The sequence below is a fragment of the Miscanthus floridulus genome, chromosome 8 (genome assembly GCF_019320115.1).
Source record: "Miscanthus floridulus cultivar M001 chromosome 8, ASM1932011v1, whole genome shotgun sequence".
Taxonomy (NCBI): domain Eukaryota; kingdom Viridiplantae; phylum Streptophyta; class Magnoliopsida; order Poales; family Poaceae; genus Miscanthus; species Miscanthus floridulus.
The window spans coordinates 226,091,822-226,117,614 of NC_089587.1; the positions used below are offsets into that span (position 1 = coordinate 226,091,822).

The window sequence follows — 25,793 nt, forward strand, 5'->3', positions numbered from 1 at the left end:
CAAAAGGTCCAATGCCCCAAGAACACACGGCCACTATTCATATTCAGAGCAAAAGATTCAGATATTTGCAGAGACTCACACGGTCGTTTTAAAAATATAAGTATCCATCGCTCCCTTGCACATTGGCATAGCAAACTAGGGATTCAGCTATTTTACTTTTTATCAATCCAACAAATTCGCTCTCCTTTTATCACACTCCTAATATTCTCGCATATCAAATTTACTCCACAAAATTATGTAATATATGCATCCATCTCTCCCTCAAATATACACTTCGGATCATCTCTCTTTCTATATATCTTCTTACTTACTACTCCTTAACCACCAATTCATGTAATGCAATCGCGAGCTGCCGTCGTCAGTCACAGAGCTCCTCCAATGCGTCGGCGAAGCAGGAGCTGAAGCGCGCCATGTCGGCCTCCGGCAGCACGACGCCGATCTCCACCCCGGCGGCGTGCGCGTCGGCGTCGCGGCCCTCGGCCAGGGAGACCGTGCCGGGCGTCTTGTCGATGGACACCAGCTCTACCTTGGTCGGCCGGCCCAACCCGAAGTCGGTCTCGTACACGCCGTACCGCGGGGACCCGCCCACCGACATCGGCCGCTCGGGGACCAGCGACAGGATCTTGTGGAACCACCCGCCGGCTCCGTCCAGCACGCCGCCGTCGAGCCCCGCGACGGCCGCGCCGATCGCCGCGGCCGCGGCCGCCACGCCGTCGACGCCAAGCAGCTCGGCCGCGCCCACCTCCACGAAGCACGGACGGAGGCAGTTGCCCAGGTACTCCTGCGGGATTGGCGGCGACAGGCGGCGCCGGCACTCCACCGAGAACAGCAGGTGCGCGCGGGGCCGCTCGTCAGCGCTGCTGCCCACGCGCGCCAGGCAGGCCCACGCCAGCGCGCACGCCACCGTGAACGCCGAGCAGTGGACGCGCCCCGTGCCGCTGCCGCCGTCCGCGACCTTGGCGGCCACGCGCCGCTTCAGTCCGTCGATGCGGTCGCGAGTGAGCGCGAACGACGCGATGACCAGCTTCGGCGGCGGGCCTGCCGCCGCCGGTGGAGGCGGAGGCGGGCCGTTGGCCGCCAGCTGGCGCATTTCGTCGAGCGTCCTGGCGGCGAGGCCCTCGGGGTCGGCGACCACGCCACGGTCCAAGAAAGGCGGCGGCGGGACCGGCACCGCGTCCGCGCCGCCGACGGCCTCCCGGCACCGGGCGGCCCAGGTCTTGACGAAGTGCATGTAGCTGGAGTCGTCGCAGGCCACGTGGTGGATGGAGACGCCGACGGCGACCCCGCGGGCGGGGAACACGGTGACCTGCGCCGCCGCGAGGGCGAAGGACCCGTCGGCCTCCGGCGGCTGGAGCCGCGGCACCAGCGCGTACAGCCGGGCGACGTCCCTCGGGTCGCCGCCGGAGAGCTCGTCGAAGTCGTCGGAGCTCTCGGCGACGGTGAGCTCGATGGCCTCGCCGTCCTCCCCGCCGGCGGAGCAGAAGAATTCGTACCCGCCGCCGCCGTCCGGGCACGGCCGGACGCGGCCGAGCAGCGGGTAGAACGCGTGCAGCGTGGCGGCGAGGGAGGAGACGAGGGACGGCAGGAGGTGCGCGGTGAAGTGCTCCGCCGTGTGCGCGTAGGGGTAGAAGAAGACCCGCTCCACGGGGCCCGTGAAGAGCCAAGGCACGTCGAAGAAGGTGAGCGGCAGCACGCCGCCGGGCGCCGGAGGCGAAGCTCCCACCTTGAGCCTGTCAAGAACCTTAGTGGCGGCCATGGGGAACTGGAGATGCGGCCCCCTCTCCCGTGCCTGGAGCTGGAGCCGCACCACCGCAGGGAGAGAGGAAAGGGAGGAGGTGGTGAGCAGATCAGAATGGTGTCCGATTCAGATCCACCAAACACCTGCCACCAAACAAAACGTGTCCCTCTCGTCTCGTCTACCACTGCTGTCTGCTGCTTCGCTTCTCTTGAGGAAGGAAGGAATGTTACAGGCAGAAAGACACTGTCAGTGGCAGACTGACGATTTCTGCTGCGGTAAACAGTAGCCAATCTCCTGCACAAGCACAGAGAATAAACTGACAGGCGCAGGCAAAAAGGTTCGGTGTCTGCTGAATTACAGCAGCGAAAAGCAGAGAGCAAGCTGATGACAGCAGGGAAACCTGTGTTCAACTTCAGAGAATGAACCTGGTGACAGCCCAGTGAGGCAGAGAATTGAAGTGAAAAAGAGGCAGTAAACTTTGAAAATCTAGTGCAGTCACACTACAATCAGACCAGACCTAAAGATCTGTAGTAACAGATAAATCCGGTATTTGCGCACTCAGGTAACGAGGCAGCTGCAGTGTTGATCTGAACAGATGGGGTGGGTGGGTGTCGCCGGTCGCCCTTGTCTCTGTCAAACAGCCAAACAGTCAAAATTTCTGTTAAGCATCTCTGTTCTCTGGCTTATGATTTTGAAGCTGCATGTCCTTTCAGCCACCCACTTGGTTAACATTATGCTGCAGGTACTGTGCGTATCCGTGCTCCAATCTACAGAACAGACGAGCAGGGAAATTTTGGGAAGAGTCAGCTCTCTGTTTGAAAAAAAGGATTTGTCTTTGTCAATATGTGTCGGCGCCATGTGCTTACCATCACACAAGCACCGTGTTCGGCTGGTTGGGACTGGGCTGGTTGGGCCTGGAGTGGGCTGACAAATGTACTGACTATTGACACCTGGTTGTCTGTCTTGTATGAAATGTATGCCTCAAATGGTTGGTATAGTCTACTGTTCATTCGCAGCAATTGTGTAGTGAAACCTGGGTTGTTGGCGCCTGAATTCAACAAATGTGGCGCCAACCAGCAGGTTTGAATGGACATGTATGCCGACCAGCAGGTTTGAAATGTATGCCGAACAGCAGGTTTGAATGGACATGATGAAGTCAAACCAGCCCAGCCCCAACCAGCCGAACAGCAGGGATCAGCCCACTCCAGCCCCAACTAGCCCAGTCCCAACCAGCCGAACACGGTGAAGATGTCTTTGGCTCTGGAGGTCCTCACTTTGATTCTCTCAAGTCTCATCTGGACCCTGTACATGATCCCAAATTTTTATATAAAAGACAGGGATGCAGAGCTTTATCATCCTATAATCACATAATTAACTGAAGGTTAGACCTTGGAAATATATCCTGGCCCTGAATGCACGCAGAAATCGTGTAAGTAAAGACCGCTCCAACCTTAATATATCCAGTAAGGACCAGCGTTGTGGTTGGAGCAATCCGAAAGGGGAAAACTTTGCTCCAAATGTAGTAGTAGCAGTTGTTGCTATGGCCTTCAGAAACGATGGATACTTGACTGTACCAGAATGTGTTGGTAGACAGTTGCTGTGATGAGAAGGCATGAGCAGCCGGACAGACGCTCACCAACCCAACTGTGGAGCCTCTCTGGTATCAACTGAAAGGTCACAAAAGTATCTAAAGTCTGTCAGGAAATAATGAGCTTTCAGCAGGTTCATAGAGAGCCAAGGACTGATCTTAAGCAAAGGCACCGAGGTGATTGGGAAGAAACACTTGGAAGTGCTACTGAAATCAAATGGTGTACCTCAAAAGGAAAAGATGCAGGCAGTGATTGATTATTATCATTTAATAGAAAATTATTCAGACATTCATAGTTATAAAGAATTAGTATAAGCATCTTTATATAAAAAAAGCTAGTAGAATGGCAAAAACAAATGGCAGTAGTTGGCACAATAAGCAGATAACGTCAAAATACTACAGCATGTTTTCATGAGCAATTTCCTGCACATACAGAAGGCAAAACACATGAGCAGATATTTGCATCATAAGATCCGAAATTACCAAGAGGCAAACCAGTAAATCACAGTGGAGATATGACTGGCAATGACATTATCTCTTACATTGCCCAGGGACTAAATCGCAGAACCCATGTGATCCAAGCTTACCGAAAATAGCAATATGAGCAGCACAAAAGCAGTTTGTTAACACCACAAAGCAGATTCGAATTCTTTTGGCATATTATTTTTCTCATTCTACTAACCAGCTTTTTAACCAAAAAATAGCAATAACGACAGCAAACAAAAAATTAAGAAAGGTTCGCTCCTAGAAAAACTGAAATTGATCTCACAAGTTCATATTCCTCCCAGCACTACAAAATAAGAAACATTTATGAAGTGGCATCTAACTGAGATCAAAATATTCAAAACCTCGAGTACGTATTTTTGCTCTTGCGACACTTAGTTTCCTGCACTGGAGTTCATTATTTCTTCAACGTTCCATCTGCCAATTGAAGCTCCTGCTAGTTTATATGATTTGGGCTACAACTCCGTCTTAATTTGGTCCGTCCATGTGGATGTGGCTGGCCGTGCAGTAACTACCGACTAACTACTTTTCTTGGCAAATCGTTGGGCCTCAAACTGATCGAGGCCCAGGCCCATACTTTTGGGCCTACATATGCAAACTCCACAAGCCTTCATCATCATCATCAACCAAGTACTAATAAGGATAATCTAAAAAAAAGTACTAATAAGGAGCATCTCGTCCTGAAAGGAAACTACAATTCCACTAAAAAAATAAATAAAATACCATCAGTGGAATTAGTTATCAGCAACTCTGACTTCTCTTTTTTATTTTTTATTGAAAAATACTAGAGAGGAACATTTGTGAACGCACAGCCAACAAGAACTTCATTTCGAGAAAGGGACACAAATACTAAAAGCTCTTCAACTGGAATGATGGGGGAAGCACCACAAGCACAATTTCCGAGGCACCTGTTCATCACCAGATAATACTATCATCACTGTATAGTGCACTGCATTACTGCATCCCCCGGCCTATAGCTTCTGCTCTCTTTGCTTTCCAAGCTTTATCCTGTTCGGAATGAGCAATCGTTATTATGGTGATCGATCGCACATGGTTTTGGTCTTTTTGGGGGCCAAAGTTCGTGCATATTTTGACTCCTCCATTACGAGCTCTAGCTAATGGTAATGCTTGCTGCAAAGAGCCAAAGACCTCGATCACCTTCAATTCTTCTTTTGCTCCTCCATGGAAAGCAGCTGCATGCACAAAAACAAAGACACAGCACCAGTCTTGCTTTCCATTACGTGCTTTTACGTCTTGGGATCAGTGCTAAATTAAGTCGGTTGATTAGTGGGGTCTAATCACTATCAAGTGCCATAATAAGCCCTTGCCTTTATTTTTTCCGTGCTTAGCTTTATTTGCTTGTTTGAGTGATGACCAGCCAGCAGCCCCTTGACCAGGATGCCAGCTGTTGAATGCCTGCCTGAAGAATCCAAATAAATACTCCTGCTACCCCATGCTAATACTAAAACTTGGTACAAGACACAAAGTGCCAAGGCAAACAAAACTAAATGAGCCTGCATTCGACTTTATGAGACAGCCATCTAAACTTCAGGGGCTGTTTCTCATGACATGCATTTTTTTTAGCAGCAATAAACTGTAATCTTTCAACTCGAGGACAGCAACAAATACGTGTAGCTCACAAATTCGATCGCTTGTCACCTTCCCTGTGGTTTGCATATATAATTGACCTGACCTAGCTAGTCTGTGATCTTGAGACAGTGATAAGAACAAGCTAAGCTTGACACGCTTGTTAGGGCCGGCCGGCCGGCCACCTAATGACGGGCTATTAGCATCCTAGGCTACCTAACCATGTGTGTAGATCTTGTTATTCTAAGCCACATTAATCACGCGTTAAATCTACGGCTTTGCATGGATCGATAAAGCAAGAGGGTACGGTGGATTGATCGCAAAAGTCACTGACCTATCCTTGTTGTTAAATCAGCTATAACAATCGTCGTCGTCTTCAAGCAGATTATTAGTACAGTATTGATCAAGATTTGTTTGTTCGGGTTAATTCGTCTTGTTGTGTAGTATGTAGCTTGGCTGCTTAATCTGCAGGCAGCAGCTAGCTTTAGAACATCTGAACAGTTAGCTGTTCTTCGGCGTCGATCATCAAGAGCCTTAGCTGCTAGTAGATGTGAAAAGAAAATTTGATTTAGTAGCTAGATATCAGTAGCACATTAGCCTTCCCTTTTGTAATGGATTCAGTAAGAACACGCATGTCTGAATGAAAATTTTAGAGTTCCAAGATACTAACCCTACAAATAAACCTACTGATTGTTGTCCTTATCTGATGTCTGAAATAAAGAAACACTGCATTATTTGGCATGTCTATCTCAATTACCGCAATGTGATTAACATTGGATAGTCAAGCCCTCCCATCCCATGGCTATCATACCATGCTCATCAGGCTTTTGGAGTGTGCCAGCAGAGTCATTTTCTTTCACAACACACTACTACCACAGTAGGAGTAAGTTGGTCAATCCTCCAATCACAGTCAATTCTACCAAGAAATCAGCCATTGGGATCAGTGGCCTAGCTATGTAGCCTCACCGTGTTTCTGTTTCTGTGCAATGTGCGTACGTGCTTAGGTTTAAAAGGTCAACAGTACTGTAAAACACACTCCTCTCTCCTGTTGTGGTTGCAGTTGTAGGACGCAAAAGTAAACGTTGCTGCGGCAGAGGAGTTCATACCCTGTCCTTTGTCAAGGGGACAGTCACTCTGCATGGCATGGAAAACTAGGATTAGCAGCAACAGCAGCCTACGAATGCATACAAGTCGTTTTAAGGTCTCTAGAGAGCAAGATATTGGTGCCAAGTCAAAATCTTGCTTCAGCTTTTGGTACTGCTACTGAAGCTTCTAGCACTCTCCACTCTAAACCTGTGAGCTGTGAGCCTGTGACAGTGTTTGCTAGTATCTTATTGTTGTCATCACATTTGTACATCAATCAGCTAGGGGGATTCTAGGGGTGGAAAAAATAGAATCCCATGGACTCATGGTGACATGAATGAATGTTTGCACAAAACTTGGAGCACAACACTACTACACCAGATGCAGTTTTCCAGGGCCAGCTGAGAAACATATGGGGGCACAGAAGTTCAGAGTGCAGTTTGACTGCATCATCTGCTGAGACCAGTGTGATGGCATACTGTATATACTGAATGAACTTTCTTTCAAACAAGTCTTGTTGTTGGAGAAGCCTTGTACTGTATCAATCAATCGTGTCCAGACTCCAGATAGCAAGACTAGACTTCCACATTGCCAGTCACAGTCAGTGCCAACTGCCAATGAGATGTCATGCTCATGCATGAGAAGATGAATTTATCTACTCATAGTCTCATATCATATAACAGTTAGTTCTTATTTAGCCAGACATTTGCTAGAAGCAACTAACAAAAAAAAAAAAAAGAAAAAGGAAAAAGATGCATGCTTGCCAACCACTATATATGATTTATACTAGTACTACTCATCACCATTATATAAGATCAGAACACTGATGATATATAGTAGTAACAAAAGAAAGGAAAAAGAGAGTACTTCATCACTAGCTGGTACAAGTTGTTAATTTCCTTTTGCAGGAATTTCTAGCTCATCTCGCACTTGCATTAGCGGAGTGGAGAGATGAGATGGCATGGCATGGCTCCAAAACGCATGGTGTCTCATCATCCTAGGCAGCTACAGCTACAGGGAGTAGTTGGGGCTCCTCATCATGGCCTGGGCCAGGTACTGGAGCTCGCCGGCATCCACCTTGCCGGCGCAATGCTGCGCGGCCGCGGCGACGTCGTCCCTGAACCCGGCCATGAGCTCCGGCATGAAGCAGTCGTCGAGGGGCCCGGCGCCGGGTCTCCTGGCGCTGCACGCCGTGTCCTGGCGGAGCAGGGCGCTGATGCTGGCGCTGTCCGGCCACTGGTGGTGGTGGCTCGCCAGCGAGTGCGCGGCGCCCTGGACGCCGCACGCGAGCTGCGCCTTGGCCTGCATCAGCTGCGCTTGAAGGATGGCGACCTGCATTATATTTTCGATCAGGTCAAAGACAAACAAACAAGCTTGATCGATGATGATCTTCTGGCTGCATGCCAATAAAGAACAAAATCGATGATCGAATATCGATCGAGCACCTGCTGCTGGAGGGCGAAGATCTGCGCGACGCAGCCGTAGACGGGGTCGCGGAGCCTGGCCTGCGCCTCGTAGGTGATGGTGACGACGGCCTCGCAGCGGTCGGCGACGGGGAGGTGGGACAGCAACTTGGAGGCGTTGCTGGCGCCGAACACCTTGTGGATGGCGGCGAAGCGCGCGGCGCCCTGATCGCTGCTGAAGTAGGGCGCGAACACGCACTCCGGCACGCACCGCCGGCGCAGGAACTTGCACGCGCCGCACGGAGACCCCGCACCCGTCGCGCCGGCAGCAGCCGCGGCGGCGGCGGCCCCTCCGTTGGCAGCAGCAGAAGCAGCTCCGGCCATGTCGATCGTCGTCGTCACTGGCGCAAATTAACAGCTAGCAAATTAAAAGAAGTGTTAACTAGCTAGCTAGTCGATCGCCGTCTCCGATTCCGATCCTACTGGTGCTAGCTATGGTAGGACGCGCAAGCTGCACCCTGCTTGTGGACTACCGGTGCAACTCGAGGAGAGATGGATTTATAGGAGGAGAGGGAGGGAGGCCAGGAGGGGAGCGCCGGAGCCCGGAGCCCGGAGGAGGGGTAGACACGTAGGGCAGGGTGTCTGGTTTGAAGGGAGCAAACGTGTTAATGCTGTGTTGAAGAAAAGGAGCACCGTTGCTTGGCTTAAGCTGACACCACCGATTTTTTTTTTTGCCCTTTTTTTTTTAAAAAGTTTTTCACAAATATGCCTCCGGAGGTATGCTTTTAAAATCTAGACCATTACTTCGGCGCCGTAGTAATTGGCACCGAGATTACATGTCTCGGCGCCACAGTAATTGGCGCCTAGGTCTTGTGCCCACGCTGGCGCCGAGGCAGACGTGGCGCAAACGTGGCAGCCAGCTCGGCGACATAGATCTTGGCACCGACTTTGGCGCCGTAGATCATGGCACCAAGCTCGGCGCCTACATATTTGGCGTCGTGCCTGCTGAAAGCTCTAGTTTGGTTTTGGTTAATTGATGAAACTCTAAGTGCTAACATAGTTTATCAAAGTGATTATGAGATAGGTAGCACTACTCCAAGTGATGAAGCAATGGCGAAGAACATGACAATGGTGATGGCATGGTGATGATCAAATGCTTAAACTTGGAAAAGAAGAAAGAGAAAAACAAAAGGCTCAAGGCAAATATAAAAATTGTAGGAGTCATTTTGTTTTAGTGATCGAGACACTTAGCGAGTGTGATTACATTTAGGATCGATAGCCGTACTATTAAGAGGGGTGAAACTCATATCGAAATACGGTTATCAAAGTGCCACTAGATGCTCTAACTCATTGCATATGCATTTATGATCTAGTGGAGTGCTAACACCCTTGAAAGTATTTGTAAAAATATGCTAACACATGTGCACAAGGTGATACACTTGGTGGTTGGCACATTTGAGCAAGGGTTAAAAACCTCACCGGCGCCCTAGACAGAAAAAACAGGGTTCATAGAGTGACCGGACGCTGGTGGTGTAGTGACCAGACGCTGGGTTCAGAGTCCAGTCAGTAGCAGCAGTGAGCACGCGTCTCGGCCTTGTGACCGGACGCTGGCGCGAAGAGTTACCGGACGCTGGCAGGGTGCGTCCGGTCAATACTGACGTACGCTGACGTGTGGTGCAAAGTGGAGACGTTGAGTGACCAGACGCTGGGTGAGTCCGGTTGAGCATGACCGGACGCGTCCGGTCGTGATTTTGCGCGAATCGAACCTTATTGGAAACGACCGGACGCTGAGGTCCAGCGTCCGGTCACCTCGTAGCAATGTGTCCGGCCATCACTTAACCGTTGGGATCGGGCGCTCAGTATTTGAAGAGAGGGGACACGTGGCGTGTATCGCGCGACCGGACGCTGGGGTCCAGCGCCCAGTCAATCTGACCGGAGCGTCCGGTCGGCCCGTGTTCAGTGCAGTGAGGAGCCCAATGGCTCTATTTCGTGGGGCTTCTATTTAAGCCCCATGACCGGCTCAAGCTCACTCTCTTGGCCATTTGCATTGACATAGCAACCTTGTGAGCTTAGCCAAAGCCCTCCCACTCATCTCCATCATTGTTTCATCATCATTGTGAGATTAGGAGAGAATCCAAGTGCATTGCTTGAGTGATTACATCTAGTGGCACTTGGCATTCGTGTTTTGCTGCGGGATTCACTTGTTACTCTTGGTGATTACCGCCACCTAGACGGCTTAGAGTAGCGATGATCGTTGAGTGGAGGTTGGTGATTGTCTCCGGCTCCGATCGTGGTGATTGTGAGGGGTCTTGTGCCTTCCTCGGCGGAGAGCCGAAAGGTGACTCTAGTGGATTGCTCGTGTCATTGAGTTACCTCACTTGAGGGTAGGTTCTTACAGTGTCCAATTGTGTGGACGAGGTTCGTGCAACACCTCTTAGTCGTCGAACCACCAAGTGTTGGTCGACACAACAGGGACTAGCGTGCCGGCAAGCACGTGAACCTCAAGAGAAAAATTGGTTGTCTCTTGCCCTTTGGTATTCTCCCGGTGATTGATTTAGTATTCATCTTTTGATTGGTTCACTCCTCTACACGGCAGTATAATCACCCTACTCACTCATTTATATTCTTGCAAACTAGTTGTGGCAAGCTCTTTAGTGTAATTAGAATTGAGAGCTTGCTTTGTTATTTTAAGTTCATCTGGTGGAGCTCTTTAGAGTAGCAAGATTGAGAGCTCTTAGTGAGTAGTAACATTGTAAGTTGTGTGCCTAGTAATCATTGTAACTAGAATTATTGGATAGGTGTCTTACAACCCTTGTAGAGCTAGAGCAAGTTTGCATTTCACTATTTGTCATACTAATCAGATTACTCTAGTTAATTTGTAGATTTTTAAATAGGCTATTCACCCCCCTCTAGCCATATTAGGACCTTTCACCTACCTGACACCAAGCTCGGTGCCTACATATTTGGCACCAAGCCCTTTCCTTTCTCTCTTCTTCGTCTTCCTCTTTCCTTCTCTCTCATTCGTGCGACTCCCGAGCCCGCCCGCCACTAGTGCCACACCACCACACCCACGCCCGGTACTCCACACCAGCCGCTCCGAGCCTAGCACGGCATGCCCCCTGCGCGCCGCCCCCACCTCGCCCCCACGCGCCACCCCCGCCACGGCCACCGCGCCACGCCCGCTCGCTGATCCCATCCGCCCACCGACCTCGTCCTCCTGCTCCCGGCGCACCGTGACCTCATTATCGCTCCTATTGTCTACGTGGCAGGTCTGCTCCACCTAGGCGTGACCTTAGTCCCTGCTCCAGTGTCCACGAGCCGGCCCCTCCCCGCTGGCCGCCCGATCCGTGCCGCCGGCTGTTCCATTGCTGCCGCTGGCCCTCGAAGTGCCAAGGGCAGTGGCCCTTGGAAAGGGACAAGGGGAGGGGCTGGTGTCTAGTAGCAAGGCTGCAGCACCCGCCATGGATGACAAGTTTGGCTAGTGCTTTTTGCCTCCAACATCACCTGCTCTGTTTGTTGCATTCATCGGACAGGTAAAATTTGTGAATATGCAATGTAAGTACTTAGTTAGCTTGAATTGTAGCTCTAGTTTGATTATTTGGTACTTACTAGTAAATGTGATCACGTAGGTAGTTGATTTACTTAGTGAGATAGGTATGTAGATAGAGACATACATAGATACATAGGTATATAGATATAGTTAGATAGCTAGTTGTATATTTAGTTATTTAGGTAGGATTTAGCTATTTAGTTACTAGATTATATCTATATACTTAGTTATTAACCTATTTACTCCAGGACTATCAGAAGACTCTAGGTCTAAGGATTTACGGCAACGCAGCGACTGGGCCGTGTAGGTCAGAAGGTTGAAGAGCACTAGTAGATGCCTTCCTTGGGCATGAGGTTGGTGAGCAAGGGGCTCACACTTCTGGAGTTCTAATCTCCTAGCTCCGGCAAGAGTTTGCACAGTGCCCTGAGGAGGCAGACGATGAGACAGTTGGGTACTACTGCAGGGCATGGATCCTACACCTATTTGCATGCGTTCTCTTCCCCGATGCAATGGGGACACTGCGTCATGGATGTGGGTCCACTTCCTCACTGACTGGCACCAGGTGGGTCAGTACAGCTGGGGCTCAGCAGTGTTGGCTCTTCTTTACCGATAGCTTTGTGAGGCGTGTCATCAGACTTCGTCCTTAGCCTCACTTGGTGGATGTGTGTACTTACTCTAGTTGTGTATGTGGGCTCGTCTACCAGTTGGTTGTCCCGAGGTTCTTGCTCGTCATGTCTGGTTCCCAGGCCAGCCTCCATGTCGGCAGCCGATGTGGGCGTGCCTTTGGGACTAGGTTAGAGTTCCGCATTCAAGGTTAGAGCGGGCGTACATTGAGTTCATGAATGAGCTAGACACGCTCACGGCCTCTAGTGTAAGTAATTTTTATTTTCCATGCTGGTTTGAAATGGTTTTGTTGGGTTCATAAACCCGGGGTCCCTCATGGACCGGCTTTCCAACAAAGGCTCGGCCCAGCAGACAACGTTGTGAACAACGCGCAGCTCATGGGCCAGCCCAAAATACTTAGATGATAGGCTAGAAGGATAATCCAATCTCCGACCAGAAGGCCTAGCCGAGGAGGAACGGCACCCGCTTCTGACTTTGGCCCGCCTCTCTGACCAGAAGGCCTCGCTTCCAACTCTGGCCCCCATCCGGACAGCCTATCTGTCTGGAAGGCCTGGCCAAATACCACTTTTGACTCTGACCCATGTCTCTGACTAGGGATGTGCCAAAACCCTGCTCACTGCTCTTCTCCAACTAACGCATTCAGAGCCAGCTGGGACCAACCGACCGGGGACGCCCGCTCAGTAAGGACTAGGAAAACAGATGGAGAAAGTAAGGTAGAGCACTCAAGTCAACCATAATACCAAGGATCGTACCCTGTGCACCTACAGGACGATACCCTGCGACCTCCCTGGCATGATAGAGCCCAAGCAGTGTTGTAGGCACCGATATTTCCCTTAAGTGTTGATGGTGCCATCAACCACCATACCGGACAAACACGGTAATGCTCCCCCACATGCCTCTGAGGCATCAACAGTGTTGTGGGCGCCGGCATTTACCGTACTAGGCGAATATGGTAAAACACTCTGTATGCCTCTGGGTATCAACAGTGAGACAGGCACCGATATCTGCCATACCAGAAGAAGATGACGCAACCTCCAACGTGCATCTGCCATTAAAACAATATTGTGGGCGCCTACTATCATCTTGTACCTGCCGGTATGGGCAACAAGACTTAGTAACATACGTACTCTCTCCCTCTCACTTGTAAGGCTATCTCCTTCATCTATAAAAGGGGATGCACTCTCTGCCAACAGGGAGATCGGGCAGTTCACTAGTACACAACAACAGAACCATCAGGTTCAAACCACAAGCACATGCTCGAACACTTAGCACATAGCGGGGCTCCCGTCACTCTCGGTCCTTCAGACTAGAGTTCGACCAGACCTCTTGTACCCCCCATCTTTCTCTCTTCTGTTTGTAACCCCATAGCAAACTTCTAGCACCTAGGCTCAGGAATAAAGTCACCGACCGACTCAAACTGAACTTAGGGCATGTTGCCTGAACTAGTATAAACCATATGTCATTGAGTGCTAGGCCACCTCCAATCATAACGTACAGCAAAACTACAAATATTTACGTGTTGGTCACTTTCTGCACCGACAGTTGAGACCGTCTGTGGGGAAGACGTTGTACGTTCACACTTTTTGGTCATCAGATGGCCCACTTTTCTACCACCTTTGCCATGGCGGGCTTAAGCGATACGACTCACTTTGGCTCACTAGGGTTTCCCGCACTCCCACCTATTGGGATGTGGATCCCACCCGTCTTCAAGCCATCCTAGGCCTTCCTCTTCAGAAGCCTAGACTTCATCATAGACTGGCTCGGCATACTACACCTCCACGAGGAGGCAACCATCCCGATGCCCATCAGAGGGGCACCCTCCGTCGGCTCTAGGATACCCGGCGACTTCAACGATGAGGCGCCTACGCTTTATTTTGAGCAAACACTCTGCTCAAACCTCGCTATGAGTAAAGTACATACTGTTATTTACTCACTATTTGTTATCTTCTGCCGATTATCCGGAGGGACCTCGTTGTCCTAGTCATGACCACCATGCAACTGGTTTCCCTACGGCCGGGGGCTCCAAAGGATGCCGGCGCCACCCCCTCTCATGTCCGAGTTCGTGGGGATGGCGAGCTATGCTCCCACCTATTTCCTCGACCTCATGGATGACGATGTTGAGAGTGATGGCTCCAGCATCGGTGACATGGCACTTAGCCACCATCCGTCCTAGGAGTACGCTATGGTGGACGCTCTGGGACAGCCACCGGTGGTAGCGGAGTCCTTATAGACTCACATCCCTCTGGACCCTCATGCGAGGACCCTCGTGCTCATACGAGAGCACGATGAGGAGCTACGACAACGGTGGCAGAACCAGCCACCACCTGTGCCGGCACGCTCGGCGCACCACACTGCGCCCCATGCGCATAAACCGGCAAGTGGCGCCTAGGGTTGCGCCCGCCAGGTCCAGCGCAACATCATGGATGGGGGGAACGATCCCCCATAGTTTGCTTAGGCTAACCAGAACATAGCTACCGTGGCATTGCTTCTGCGCGGCCATCCCGAGCCGAACGACCCCCAGGAATAGGCGATCCACTGGAACCTCCAGGCACTGGTGGAAACCGCCGTCGTTCAACACGCGGAGAGCTCTGCATTACGACACCGACTCGTGGCCTCTCTCCCCACCAGGGGAGTGGGGATGCACTAGATGAATCACTCCACCTGCTCACCGCTACAGCCACCGAGCATGGCACAGGAGGCCGCATCTAGGCCCCCACTTGACCCGATGCCCGCTCCGCATCGACCGCCTATACGCGAGCGGCTCGGGCCAAACCAAGACACTCGTAGCATCATCAGCAACTGGAGTCAGTCCTGGCATGATGATGGCGTTCATCGAGCAGTAGTGATGGTAGGCGACACAGACCCCGGCCAGACCATTGCAAGGAGTGGTGAAACACACCCTAGGCGAAGTCGCTGGCCGGACAACTGGAGTCCCAGCCTGGATGGCCCGGGACCATGGGCCTTTGCCCGATGCATCTAGAGAGTGTCACTCCTGCAATGCTTCAATAGAGGCTAAGGCAAAGGCAAAGGCAAGGCCAAGCGCGAGGATCAGGACGAGGGCCCCTCCACGTAGAGGGGCAAAAAGAACAAAAAAGATCGTCACTGACTGGCCAACCCTGCGTTGGTCGCATGGCTGATCACACATACAACCAGCCCTAGCAGGGCCTTTCAGACCACTTCAACGAGCTCATGGAGAGCCCGTGTACCAACCACGCCTACCCCATCAAACACCTCTACAAGGACTGTGAGCTCCTCAAGCGCCTTCTGCGATAGGCCGGCGGGCCAAAGGAAGGAAAAGACAAAGAAGCAGCGCCCAAGAAAGGGGGTGTAGCGGGTAAGGATTCGGATGACTGAAGGTCCCTATATGGTGACCGAGGTGATCCGTCCGGATGCCTACCAACTGAAGGATGACAACGATAATGTTCTCACCAACACTTGGAACAGCGAACAACTATGTCGTTTCTTCCCCTAAAATTCAGTCTTATCATTTTTACTTAACGTTTGCTCCCATAGAGCGCCCCGACCCAAACACTTTTGGTCCAGGTCGCTCGGGGGCTCCACGGGGGTGTGACGTCACCCCTCTTTTCACTATCATATGATAAATACATTTTTTCTCGAACAAAAGGGCAGTCCATTCCTTTAATTACCTTACATAACTTTGCTTTAAATATTCTGACCGATCACACCCCGCCTCTACCTACGGTTACGAGCGGCTGAGCCTCGCAGGCCATGCCTAGGCTCTTAAGGTTGCAGCCTATGGTGTGAACGAGCAGGTGCGAAAAAGAAGAGAATAAAAAATAAAGTTATGCTAAGGTAAAAATAAGGAACGGACGGAACAAGCTTCCATAAATGAAGTAGTTCCATCATAAAAACAAAGTTGTTGTATTCATAAATACACAAAAACACTTTACACAGGGGGCTCCCCCATGACATTATCTTCTACATTTGCTAAAGTATTTCTACTACTTCTACTATGGCTTCACGACGGCATCGACTACCGGCTCGACCGGTGAGGGAAGGGGCTGCTCGTCCTCTGACTGGGCAACATTTAGCTCGGTTGGAGGTGGGGCGACGTCCACTTCTGACCCACGCTCCATGCCATCCACAGGCTAGGCGACGTCCTCCTAACGCACGCTTCCAGCCATGTCCACACGGCGAACATCCATCACCCACTACGCGGAAACTTGCTCGGCCAACAACTTTGTGTGTGGCAGCAAGCTCTCCCTGAGTGACTGAATGTCCTCCGTGCTACAGCTGTCGACGTACCCACTGTAGATGGTGGTGAAGTCTAGGCCTGGGTGGTACATTGCCACCAAAGTCAACACCCCCGATGCTTCATAGAACAACCCATCGGTGATGAGGGCCCGGACCTCATCCGGAACCTCCGCCAGCCGGATAGCGAGCGTGCTGGTACTTGGTGCCGACCCAAAGACCTCCAAGATGACGAGCTGGGCAACATTGCGTATCTAGTCAAGTTCCCCCTTGAGGGCACGTCGCTCTTCAAGGCACTTAGCCAGCACCTCCGCATTCTGGCCAAACATCACTTTGGCCATCTCCAGGCCATGCTCCAACGACTCTACCTTTCCACCCAGCTCTAGAAAGAGGATGATAAGCTCAGAATCAAGCTAAAGGAAGAAACCAACATGTCGAAAGCAGAAAAGGTACTTACCGAGGTGGGTGTTCTTGAGGATGGAGAGTCCCTCTGCCTGTCGGGTCACCTGCTCGCGTAGCCGGGCATTCGCCTCCTTTGTCCCCAGCACCCAGCCCTAAAGCATGAGCACTTCCTGGTCAGCCTTCGACCGGGCCTTTTGCTCTGACTCCAAGGCCTTCCACTCCATATCTAGGGTCTCCAGGGCTCTTTGGAGCGCCGCCTCGATGCCCGCTAGGGACATCTATAGCGCCGCCTCGGTCTTCACCTGGCGGGCCTTCGCCACCTCAAGCCCCCGCTCGACGGTAGTCACCCATTCCACCGCAAGCACTTCTACCGCCCGCACCTCGATTGCCTACGCCGCCTGGTCCTAGGACTCATGGTGGGTGGACTCTAGCTAACGCTCAAGATCGGCCATCTAGACGTGCTCCATCCGGAGGAAACGGGACTTATGGCATGACATCTCCTCCAGACCCTGCAAAAATAAGAAGCAAGCATGCTGAGGCAACCAACGAAAGACCAAGGGGTCAAGGATGAGCACGGGAAACTCACCATCATGGCACGACGTAGGTCAACCTTGACCAACTACTAGATGGACTCAACCCGCTCCTAGGCCTCCTTAAGCTTCACCGACAGCTTGGCGAGATCGGACTCCACGGCGAGTCCTCTCCCCCCAAGGATGTCCTAGGGCTGACACTCTAGGATAGGGCCACTCTAGGTCAGTCTCATCTAGCCTGCTGGAGGGCCCAGCCTCTGACTAAACCACCGTCAGCTCCTACGACGGTGTCGGTAGCTCTACCATGTAATCTGCTTCGTCATTGGAGGGGATCTCCACCACCTCGGTTTCACGGGCCACCGATAGGTGTTCTGACTCTATCCTAGCCGCACTTCCCGCTGGCACCTCCAGCGTTGACTGAGAAGGTGAGCCGCATAGCCCCCCGCCTAGCGAGGCAGGGAGCCTGGTCTCCCTCTCCTCTTCTGCCACAACCGATGGGGGAGGGGCCACAAGGGACACCTCCGACGTGGCCTCCACCGTCACCATCGGGATCGCCGCCAACACCATCACCACCGCTATCGCCGTACTAGCGACTGGCCCAGGGGCCACCGCCCCTAGAAGGGAAGGACCCACCACCACCACCCTGCTCTCCCCACCGCTCGCCACAACACGGTGCAAGGTGGGCCTCCAATCCTCCCGCACGGGAGTTGGGGCGATGCTCAGCCCCGACGACATTCGGCCGCTGTGAAAAAGGTACAGGTCAGTCACACTCCAAAAATCTCAACAGCAAGATTGAAAAGAAACAAAGAAAGGCATACTGGGATGTAAGCGGTACGACTCTGAAACCATGACCCGACATCAACGGGCCCATAGGGCGAGGACCACTCCCAGGCTACGACCCACGCCCCCTCACTTCAGCCAAGGGCGGAGTTGACCCAATTGGCTCCTACTCAGCCCGCGAGTCACCATGACCTTTGGCTCAGGGCACGTCGACCGGAGCAGCTGGCAGAGCATCCTCTCGTTGTGAGTCACGCACTGGCGCCAGCCCCGATGATGCTCAGGTGCGAGCCCGCTCCTCTGACTACCTAGCCTGTCCCACCACGCCCACGGTAGGCGGGGACGAGGCCGGCGACACCTTAGAAGAGCATGGTGACCGTGTTCGCTTCGCCTCCCGTTCGCCGACGGCATCCGCACTCATAGCACGCTTCCTCGGCATAGGAACATCACCGCGCCTCTCTGCCTCCTACTCATCGCCAGCGTGTGCGGTCACAGGATCGCAACACTCCACCGAGGTCGCAATGACCTCCTGGCTTTCCTCCTTGAAGAAAAATATGTCATCCTCCACCTCTGTGGGGTCCTTTGACTCGAGCTCTGACTCAACATCACTCTTATTTTCCTCGGCCCACATATGGCGGGTGATCTCCTTCTCCTTCTCATGCTTCCGCTGAGCATCCTTGGCTTTCTTCTTCTTCCTGGCATCCGCCTCCTCCTTCTGGGTGGCTTGTCGTGCTCTGCCCTCTAGCCCCTTTGGAAGGTACGGCCAGGACTTGTAAACTCTAAGTCCCTACAGGCGACTCGATCAAAAAATAGGAAAACAAAGGGAAAAAGAAAACGGAGTAAAGAGAGGGGACCATACTAGTTTGGACACCACCGAGGAGTTGAGAGGTCCAGGCTTTCCATCGAGGTTCTCTTTAGGCCTTAGCTATAGCACCCGGTCGAAGCGACTTTAGACCTCATCGTTCGGCAGCTCCTCCGGCGACACGCGATTAGGGTTGGTTGGGCCATTGTACTTCCACATTGGCCGCATCCTCTCCGCTAGTGGAGTGACCCGATGGTGGAACAGGGTGTGCAACACCCACACCCCGTCAAGGCCACGTCGCACGAGCTTCTGGAGCTCCACCTAAAAAACCTCCAACTTCTTCTTCTGTCGACTGGCAGGGCCCCACGACTAGCTCTCCAGCTTCTCCGCCCTCCTACCGGTGAAAGAGGGGAACGACGCCTCCACTGGGTTTCTGATATAGAACCATTCCCCGTGCCACTCATGGTTGGAGTCACAAGGGATATAGATGGGGTACGAGCCCCCCGTGCTCGGTTTCTTCTATAGCTCAAAGCCCCCACCGGCGCGATCATGAGTGGCTTCCCCTCGGACAAAGCTCGCCAAGAGAACATCAGCCAGAAAAAATCCACGTGTGGCTCCATCCTAAGAAAGGCCTCACACACGGTGATGAATCCGGTGATGTGTAGCACCCCAGTCAGATTGAGGTGCTGTAGCTCCAGGCCCCACTCATTGAGGAGCCCACGCAGGAACCAATGCGCGAGGTATCCTAACCCACGCTCATGGACGGTGAGGAAGGAAACAACCTCATCGCCCTGAGGTTGCGGGAAATCCTCCCTCCCAGGAGCCCTCTAGTGCGCCACTTCCTTCGGCGGTAGAAACCCCTTCTCGACAAAGGCCTCCAGCACCGACTCCCTCATGACGGATGACCTCTAGCCTGACATTTCGCTTTGGGTTCACAAATGGATCTGTGAGTTTTCCTATCTCCCTCGCTCTCCCCTTTTTTCTCCTAGGAACCGCCGTAGCACTTAGACGCTCTTGGTGAGAAGGAAGAAAGAGGAGAGACGGTAGCTGAGGAATAGGTGAAGGAATGGGGCAAAAGCCCTCTCCCTTCTCCTACTTAAAGAAAGGAGCACAATAGTTGGGAAAGACACGACGATCGGGGAAAGGTGAAATGATGGGGGCAAGAAACCCTCTCCCTTCCCCCATTCAACGTGGATGGGAAACGACGGGACGCGCCCTTATCGATGGGACGCACCCTGCCCTGATGAAAATGGTGCCTGGTCAGACAAGGACATGGCCTTGGGTATGGCCCACCACTACCACATGACCAGGCATGAGAGACAATGCTCCACCACGTGCGGATGGCTCTCTGCCTTCCTAGGCGGGACTTAGAAAGACCCAAACAACAGGATCTCCGCCAGGAGAGACCATCGGGCTTCCTAAGTCAATCAAACGGCTTAGGAAAGCGCCGAGAGACAGGTAAGGAGCAAAAGGATGCCCTATGTAGGCCATGCCGACTCCATCATGAACAACGAGCGTGGATCTTGGTCGAACATTTCCGATTGGAGCTCCTCAAACCCCGTCACTCGAGTCATCAAGGTAACATTACCAAACCTCCACTATTTCTTGATATAATCATTCATACATCCATACACGCATTCATTTCATACTGCCCGCACCCCCCGGACGATTCTACCCGAATCACCCTGGGGGCTCGGGTGCTAAGGTATCGCATATGTGGTTAAATGCATCACAACGCTCCGTGTTGTGTCACGAAGCGGCAGTTGCCTCATTCAAACATGAGCAACGACCGACTAGGGTTCAAAGGCTGGCCCACAAAGGGCTCGAGGCCGCCTCACGTCAAACAAAGCCAGAGGAGAAAACATAGATGAGCCTCGAGCGGCCCTCGCCTAGTTTGCCCTGAAGTAGAAAGGGTCATCTCAACCTTCTTGTTCGATCCTAAACCTCGCCAAACTCACAGAATCTCTATCGAGGGGAGGCCAGCGGGCCACCCAGGTCGGTCTCTGAATGACCCAGGCATCTACCGGGTTGCAGGTTAAGGAGCAGTGGAATGTCACAAGAGGGCTATGCTGACCCCATCACGAACGACAGACCTAGATTTCACTCGATCATACCCATTAGTGAAGCTCACTAAGCGCATCACTCAAGCCCGAGCGATCGAGGCAAGCGACGTTAGCTCAGCCCCTCAAGTTGTGAGAAACCAGCGGATGGGGTAACGCACAAAACTCAATCGACCCCTGCCAAAGGCCAACGGGGTTCAGGGGCTCAAGACACCAAAAAATGCCTCAGCTGCACCTGGTCCATGACTTCGACTCGCCCAAATCCCTCGGCACGTCCGACGCCTAGATCCGTGAAGTCCAGTTTCGATCCCTTAGCTGCGCTCGACGCTAGGATCCACGAGCTCTGTCTCGCCTGATCCCTAAAAACAACTACCTCAGGCTATGCACTGACACCTTGGTTGATGACTCTATCTCGACTAAAATGCACGCACACACACCCGCTGACAAAAAAAACCCCAAGGGATTTGGCCTGAATCGCCCGAGGACTCGGGGGCTACACTCACTGACGAAACAAAATGTCCCCCGCTGGCAACATGAAAAATCCCCCAGATGATTCTACCCGAATTGCTCGGGGGCTCAGGGGCTACACCCATGGGTGCGCTCGCGCGCACCCACCGTCAAGACAAAAATCCCACAGATGATTCTACCTGAATCGCCCGGAGGCTCGGGGAGCTCCTATCGGGTTCATAAACCCGGGGTCCCTCATAGACCGACTTCCTAATAAAGGCTCGGCCTAGCAGACAATGTTGTGAACAATGCGCAGCTCATGGGCCGGACCAAGATACTTAGACGACAGGCCAGAAGGATAATCCAATCTCCGATCGAAAAGGCCTGGCCAAGGAGGAACGACACCCGCTTCCGACTCTGGCCCGCCTCTCCGACCGGAAGGCCTCGCTTCCAACTCCGGCCCGCTCCGGATGGCCTCTCTAATCGGAAGGCCTAGCCAAACACCACTTTCGACTCTGACCTATGTCTCTGACTAGGGATGCGCCAAAACCCTGCTCACTACTCTTCTCCAACTGGCGCATTCAGAGCCGACTAGGACCAATCGATCAAGGACGCCCGCTTGGTAAGGACCAGGAAAATGGACGAAGAAAGTAAGGTAGGGCACTCAAGTCAATGGCAATACCAAGGACCATACCCTATGCACCTATAGGACGGTACCCTATAACCTCCCTGGCATGACAGAGCCCAAGAAGTGTTGTGGGCACCGATATTTCCTCTATAGTGTTGTGGGTGCCATCAACCCCCATACCAGACAAACATGGTAAGGCTCCCCCCACATGCCTCTAAGGCATCAATAGTGTTGTGGGCGTCGGCATTTACCATACCAGGCGAATATGGTAAAACACCCTACATGCCTCTATGTATCAACAGTGAGGCAGGCACCGACATCTGACATACCAGAAGAAGATGACGCAACCTCCCATGTGCATCTGACGTAAAAACAGTATTGTGGGCGCCTACCATCATCTTGTACCCACCAGCATGGGCAACAAGACTTAGTAGCATACGTACTCTCTCCCTCTTACTTGTAAGGCCATCCCCTTTATCTATAAAAGGGATGCGCTCTCTCCCAATAGGGAGATCAGGCAGTTCACTAGTACACAACAACAGAACCACCAGGTTTAAATCACAAGCACACGCTTGAACACTTAGCACATAGCGGGGCTCCTACACTCTCGACCCTTTAGACCAGAGTCCAACCGGACCTCTTGTACCCCCATCTTTCTCCCTTCCATTTGTAACCCCACAACAAACTTCAAGCACCTAGGCTCAGGAATAAAGTCACCGACCTACTCAAACTAGACGTAGGGCATGTTGCCTGAACCAGTATAAACCCTATATCATTGAGTGCTAGGCCATCTCCGTTCACAACGTATAACAAAACTATAAATATTTACGTGTTGGTCACTTTTTGCACTGATAGGTTTAGTATAGCATCTAACATCTTGTTTCAACATGTTGTAGGTGTCGTGGGAGCTGTACGATGGAGAGAGGGCACTTCCTTTTTGGTTGAGCAACATGTGTGGGTGCGACTATGACTTATACAGGATGAGGTGCCCTCTAATCTGCTTCTATGCTATTGAGTTCCACCTACCAGATAGAGTTGCATGCCAATTTGGAGTGAGATAGCTTTGGCCAACGGCTCCATTTTTCTACTAGCGTTGACTTACACAAGTAAGTGTTCTGCTATTTCAATTGTCCCGTTATAATCCATTTGTATTAGTTCCTATATAAGATGAAGTAATGATGACGTACATGCACTTTTAATATGGTCATATGTAAATGGATTAAGATGAATGTGCGTGTCTAGGAATGCATATATTCGTGTCATATTTTTGTTTGGTTTGCATAAAAAAACAAAGGAAACTCTGCCAAAATTTTCTACACAAATTTGTATTACTTCGTATAAAAACTTCACTAACGATGGCGTACACTGACGTGTAGGTTGGATCATCAGAAGAATAGAAAGATTTTTATTTGGGAGAAGCACCACCACTGCTACATTGAACAATGGGAGCTATTGGACACCAACATGGACGAGAACGACTGAGCCACACACGAACCGTGAGTATAGGCACTACCAAGCTTGGCCAAGGTGTGACACATTATAGGCTGAGGCTACAATGGACAGAAGATGACTACTGTCGACATCGAGTCCTCCGATAAAGACGCGGCGTATGACCAAACTACTCGTGTAGGAAGGCAGGTGGAGGCAGGACCAATCTTGGATAAAGTGGTAGATCAATTGCCTTATTTTTCTATGTTGAGTTGCATACCAATACAATCTTACTGAGAACTTTCTTGCAAGGCAACACCCTTAAATGCTCGGTTGAAGACATTGAGCGCTTTCGTCCGAGAGTTAGGGACGACGACACACATAGCTTTCTAGATGTAAGATTCTAAAAATTGTTTCAAGTATAATATTAATACGTTAAATTCTTTTAGTTAACATAATTTTGTGCAATAGAGACTGTCACTTTGGCTACACCGTGCAGCTGCTCGTTGTGGTTGCAGGACAGCCACAACGCAAGACTTGTATGTTCCTTCCGTAGGCAGAGGAGGCTTAGGTTCATCTAGCCAAGCACCTATAGGGTCCATAGGCATTGTGTATGAGAATGAGGATGAGGATGATGAGGAGGTGGACTAGAGGCACGAGGAGCTTGGACCGTCTCAGCTACAGGATGCTCCCTCGACTCAGCCTACACAGCCTGCAGGCACTAGGTGACGCCGTCTACCTGACCCTTTCACTCCAGGCATCGATGCTCTTGGTGACAAGGGTAAGGGTAAGACTAGAAGGCAGTGAGGGTTTATGGTAGATATTATTATGTACTATTATAGACTTTGTGGACTTTCATTATCAACTATTGTGGACTGTATGGACTATTATTATAAACTGTATGGACTATTATTATGAACTGTATGAACTACTATGGACTATAATTATGGACTGTGTGGACTATTAATATGCTCATGTATAAGATTTGAGATGAATGTGGCATATATTTGTATGTTTGAATATGTTGTATTGGGGTTAAATATTCATGTCATATTTGTGTATGGATTGCATCAAAAAATAGGAGAAATTATGCCAAAATTTTCTGCCTAAAGTACATTAAACTGAATATTATGACCACAGATAATGAAAACAACAATGAAAAGTCCAATACTATGACACATTAAATAACATAATAATACTAGAAGTACATGCCGGTAAACTAAATAACGCAGTACATGACCTAAGTACGCCCATACTTAAAGTGCATTACATGACAACACAATGAAAAGTCCATGAGTAGATAACATTGTTTATGAATAAACCATATAACTAGCAAGTCATGGAGATTACTAAGTGCAACGAGGCCACTTTCCCTTTCTCAGGGCATCGAGATTCTCCTCCATCGCTGCTTTCGCTCGGCGCGCACGCTCAAGCTTCTTCTCCCTCTCCTCCCTATACGCAGCAACACGCCTCCTTTTCTCCTCTTCCTTGAGCTCCTTTTCTAAAGCCTCCTCTCTGTGTCTCTTCTCCATCATCTCCATGTCCTCTGCCTCCCACCGCAACAGTTTCTGCATCCATTCCATGTCTTCAGGCTTGATCTCAGTGTCGATCCACTACTCAAAAATCACAGAGTGGTGGAGGGGTCTGCAACAAATGCAATTGTTACAAAACAAAAAAATCATGCAAGATTTCATATGACACAAAATAATTATTACACAACATCAATTCCTCACCATCTTGTTAATGTGGCGCTGACGAAGTGTAGGCTCAAACGCAAAATTGGAACACATCCAATACCTCTGCCTATACGTGTCCTCTTCATCGAACTTGGCTACCTTGCAAGGATCGCCGCAAAAGCACATGGGTACTGGAACACCACTAGACAGAGGAAATGGGTCGAAGGCATTTCCGGTCATCCGGCCATAACTACAATTTAACCAATTTCGTTCTAAGAACCAAAATCTATTAACATTAAACCCTAAACCTAGGGTTTCCCATTTGATGCACAACAATGAACCCATAATATAACAATATGCGCCGAGGTTACCTTGGTTTGCTAGCTTTTTCACACCTTGGCATCCTACGGTTGTATAATACAAATATTAAAAATTGCATGAAACCCTAAGTAATGATGATTTTTAGGTTGAAAATCCGACTAATATATACCGAATCGATGCGAAAAAAACTAGAAGGGAAGCGAGGATACCTTGCTCTAGAAGATCTACGGATCAAATCAAAGTTTCTAAGGTCTAATATACCGATTCGTGAGGTAGGGCGAAGTGGGGAGCGCAAAAACCTGAGAGGAAGGAGAAAGAAAAGGAAGAAGCCTAAGCCAGAAAGGTCGGGCGCTGGTTTAAAACACCACCTCGGCACCATAGATCATGGCGCCAAGCTCGGCGCCAATGACCCTGACGCCGAGGTGGCTGCCAT

At 51.0% G+C, this 25,793-nt stretch overlaps 2 protein-coding genes across 2 annotated transcripts; both read right to left on the bottom strand.

Annotated features, from left to right (window-relative positions):
• Positions 1–26: 26 nt before the first annotated feature.
• LOC136475210 (malonyl-coenzyme A:anthocyanin 3-O-glucoside-6''-O-malonyltransferase-like) lies at positions 27–2,484 on the bottom strand. Its single transcript, XM_066472760.1, has one exon. It carries the CDS (start codon positions 1,754–1,756, stop codon positions 359–361), a length of 1,398 nt encoding a protein of 465 aa, XP_066328857.1. The 5' UTR covers positions 1,757–2,484; the 3' UTR covers positions 27–358.
• Positions 2,485–7,463: 4,979 nt separating this feature from the next.
• LOC136475211 (LOB domain-containing protein 16-like) lies at positions 7,464–8,350 on the bottom strand. Its single transcript, XM_066472761.1, has 2 exons — positions 7,946–8,350; positions 7,464–7,832 (listed from the first exon to the last, which is right to left on the bottom strand). Exons 1-2 carry the CDS (start codon positions 8,285–8,287, stop codon positions 7,512–7,514), a joined length of 663 nt encoding a protein of 220 aa, XP_066328858.1. The 5' UTR covers positions 8,288–8,350; the 3' UTR covers positions 7,464–7,511.
• Between the last annotated feature and the right edge of the window lie 17,443 nt (positions 8,351–25,793).

Excerpts from the sequence above, each read along its gene's own strand:
- LOC136475210 (XM_066472760.1), bottom strand. The coding sequence starts at position 1,756 with ATGGCCGCCACTAAGGTTCTTGACAGGCTCAAGGTGGGAGCTTCGCCT.
- LOC136475211 (XM_066472761.1), bottom strand. The coding sequence starts at position 8,287 with ATGGCCGGAGCTGCTTCTGCTGCTGCCAACGGAGGGGCCGCCGCCGCC. Across the intron at positions 7,833-7,945 it reads TCTTCGCCCTCCAGCAGCAG|GTCGCCATCCTTCAAGCGCA; the intron begins GTGCTCGATCGA and ends AATATAATGCAG.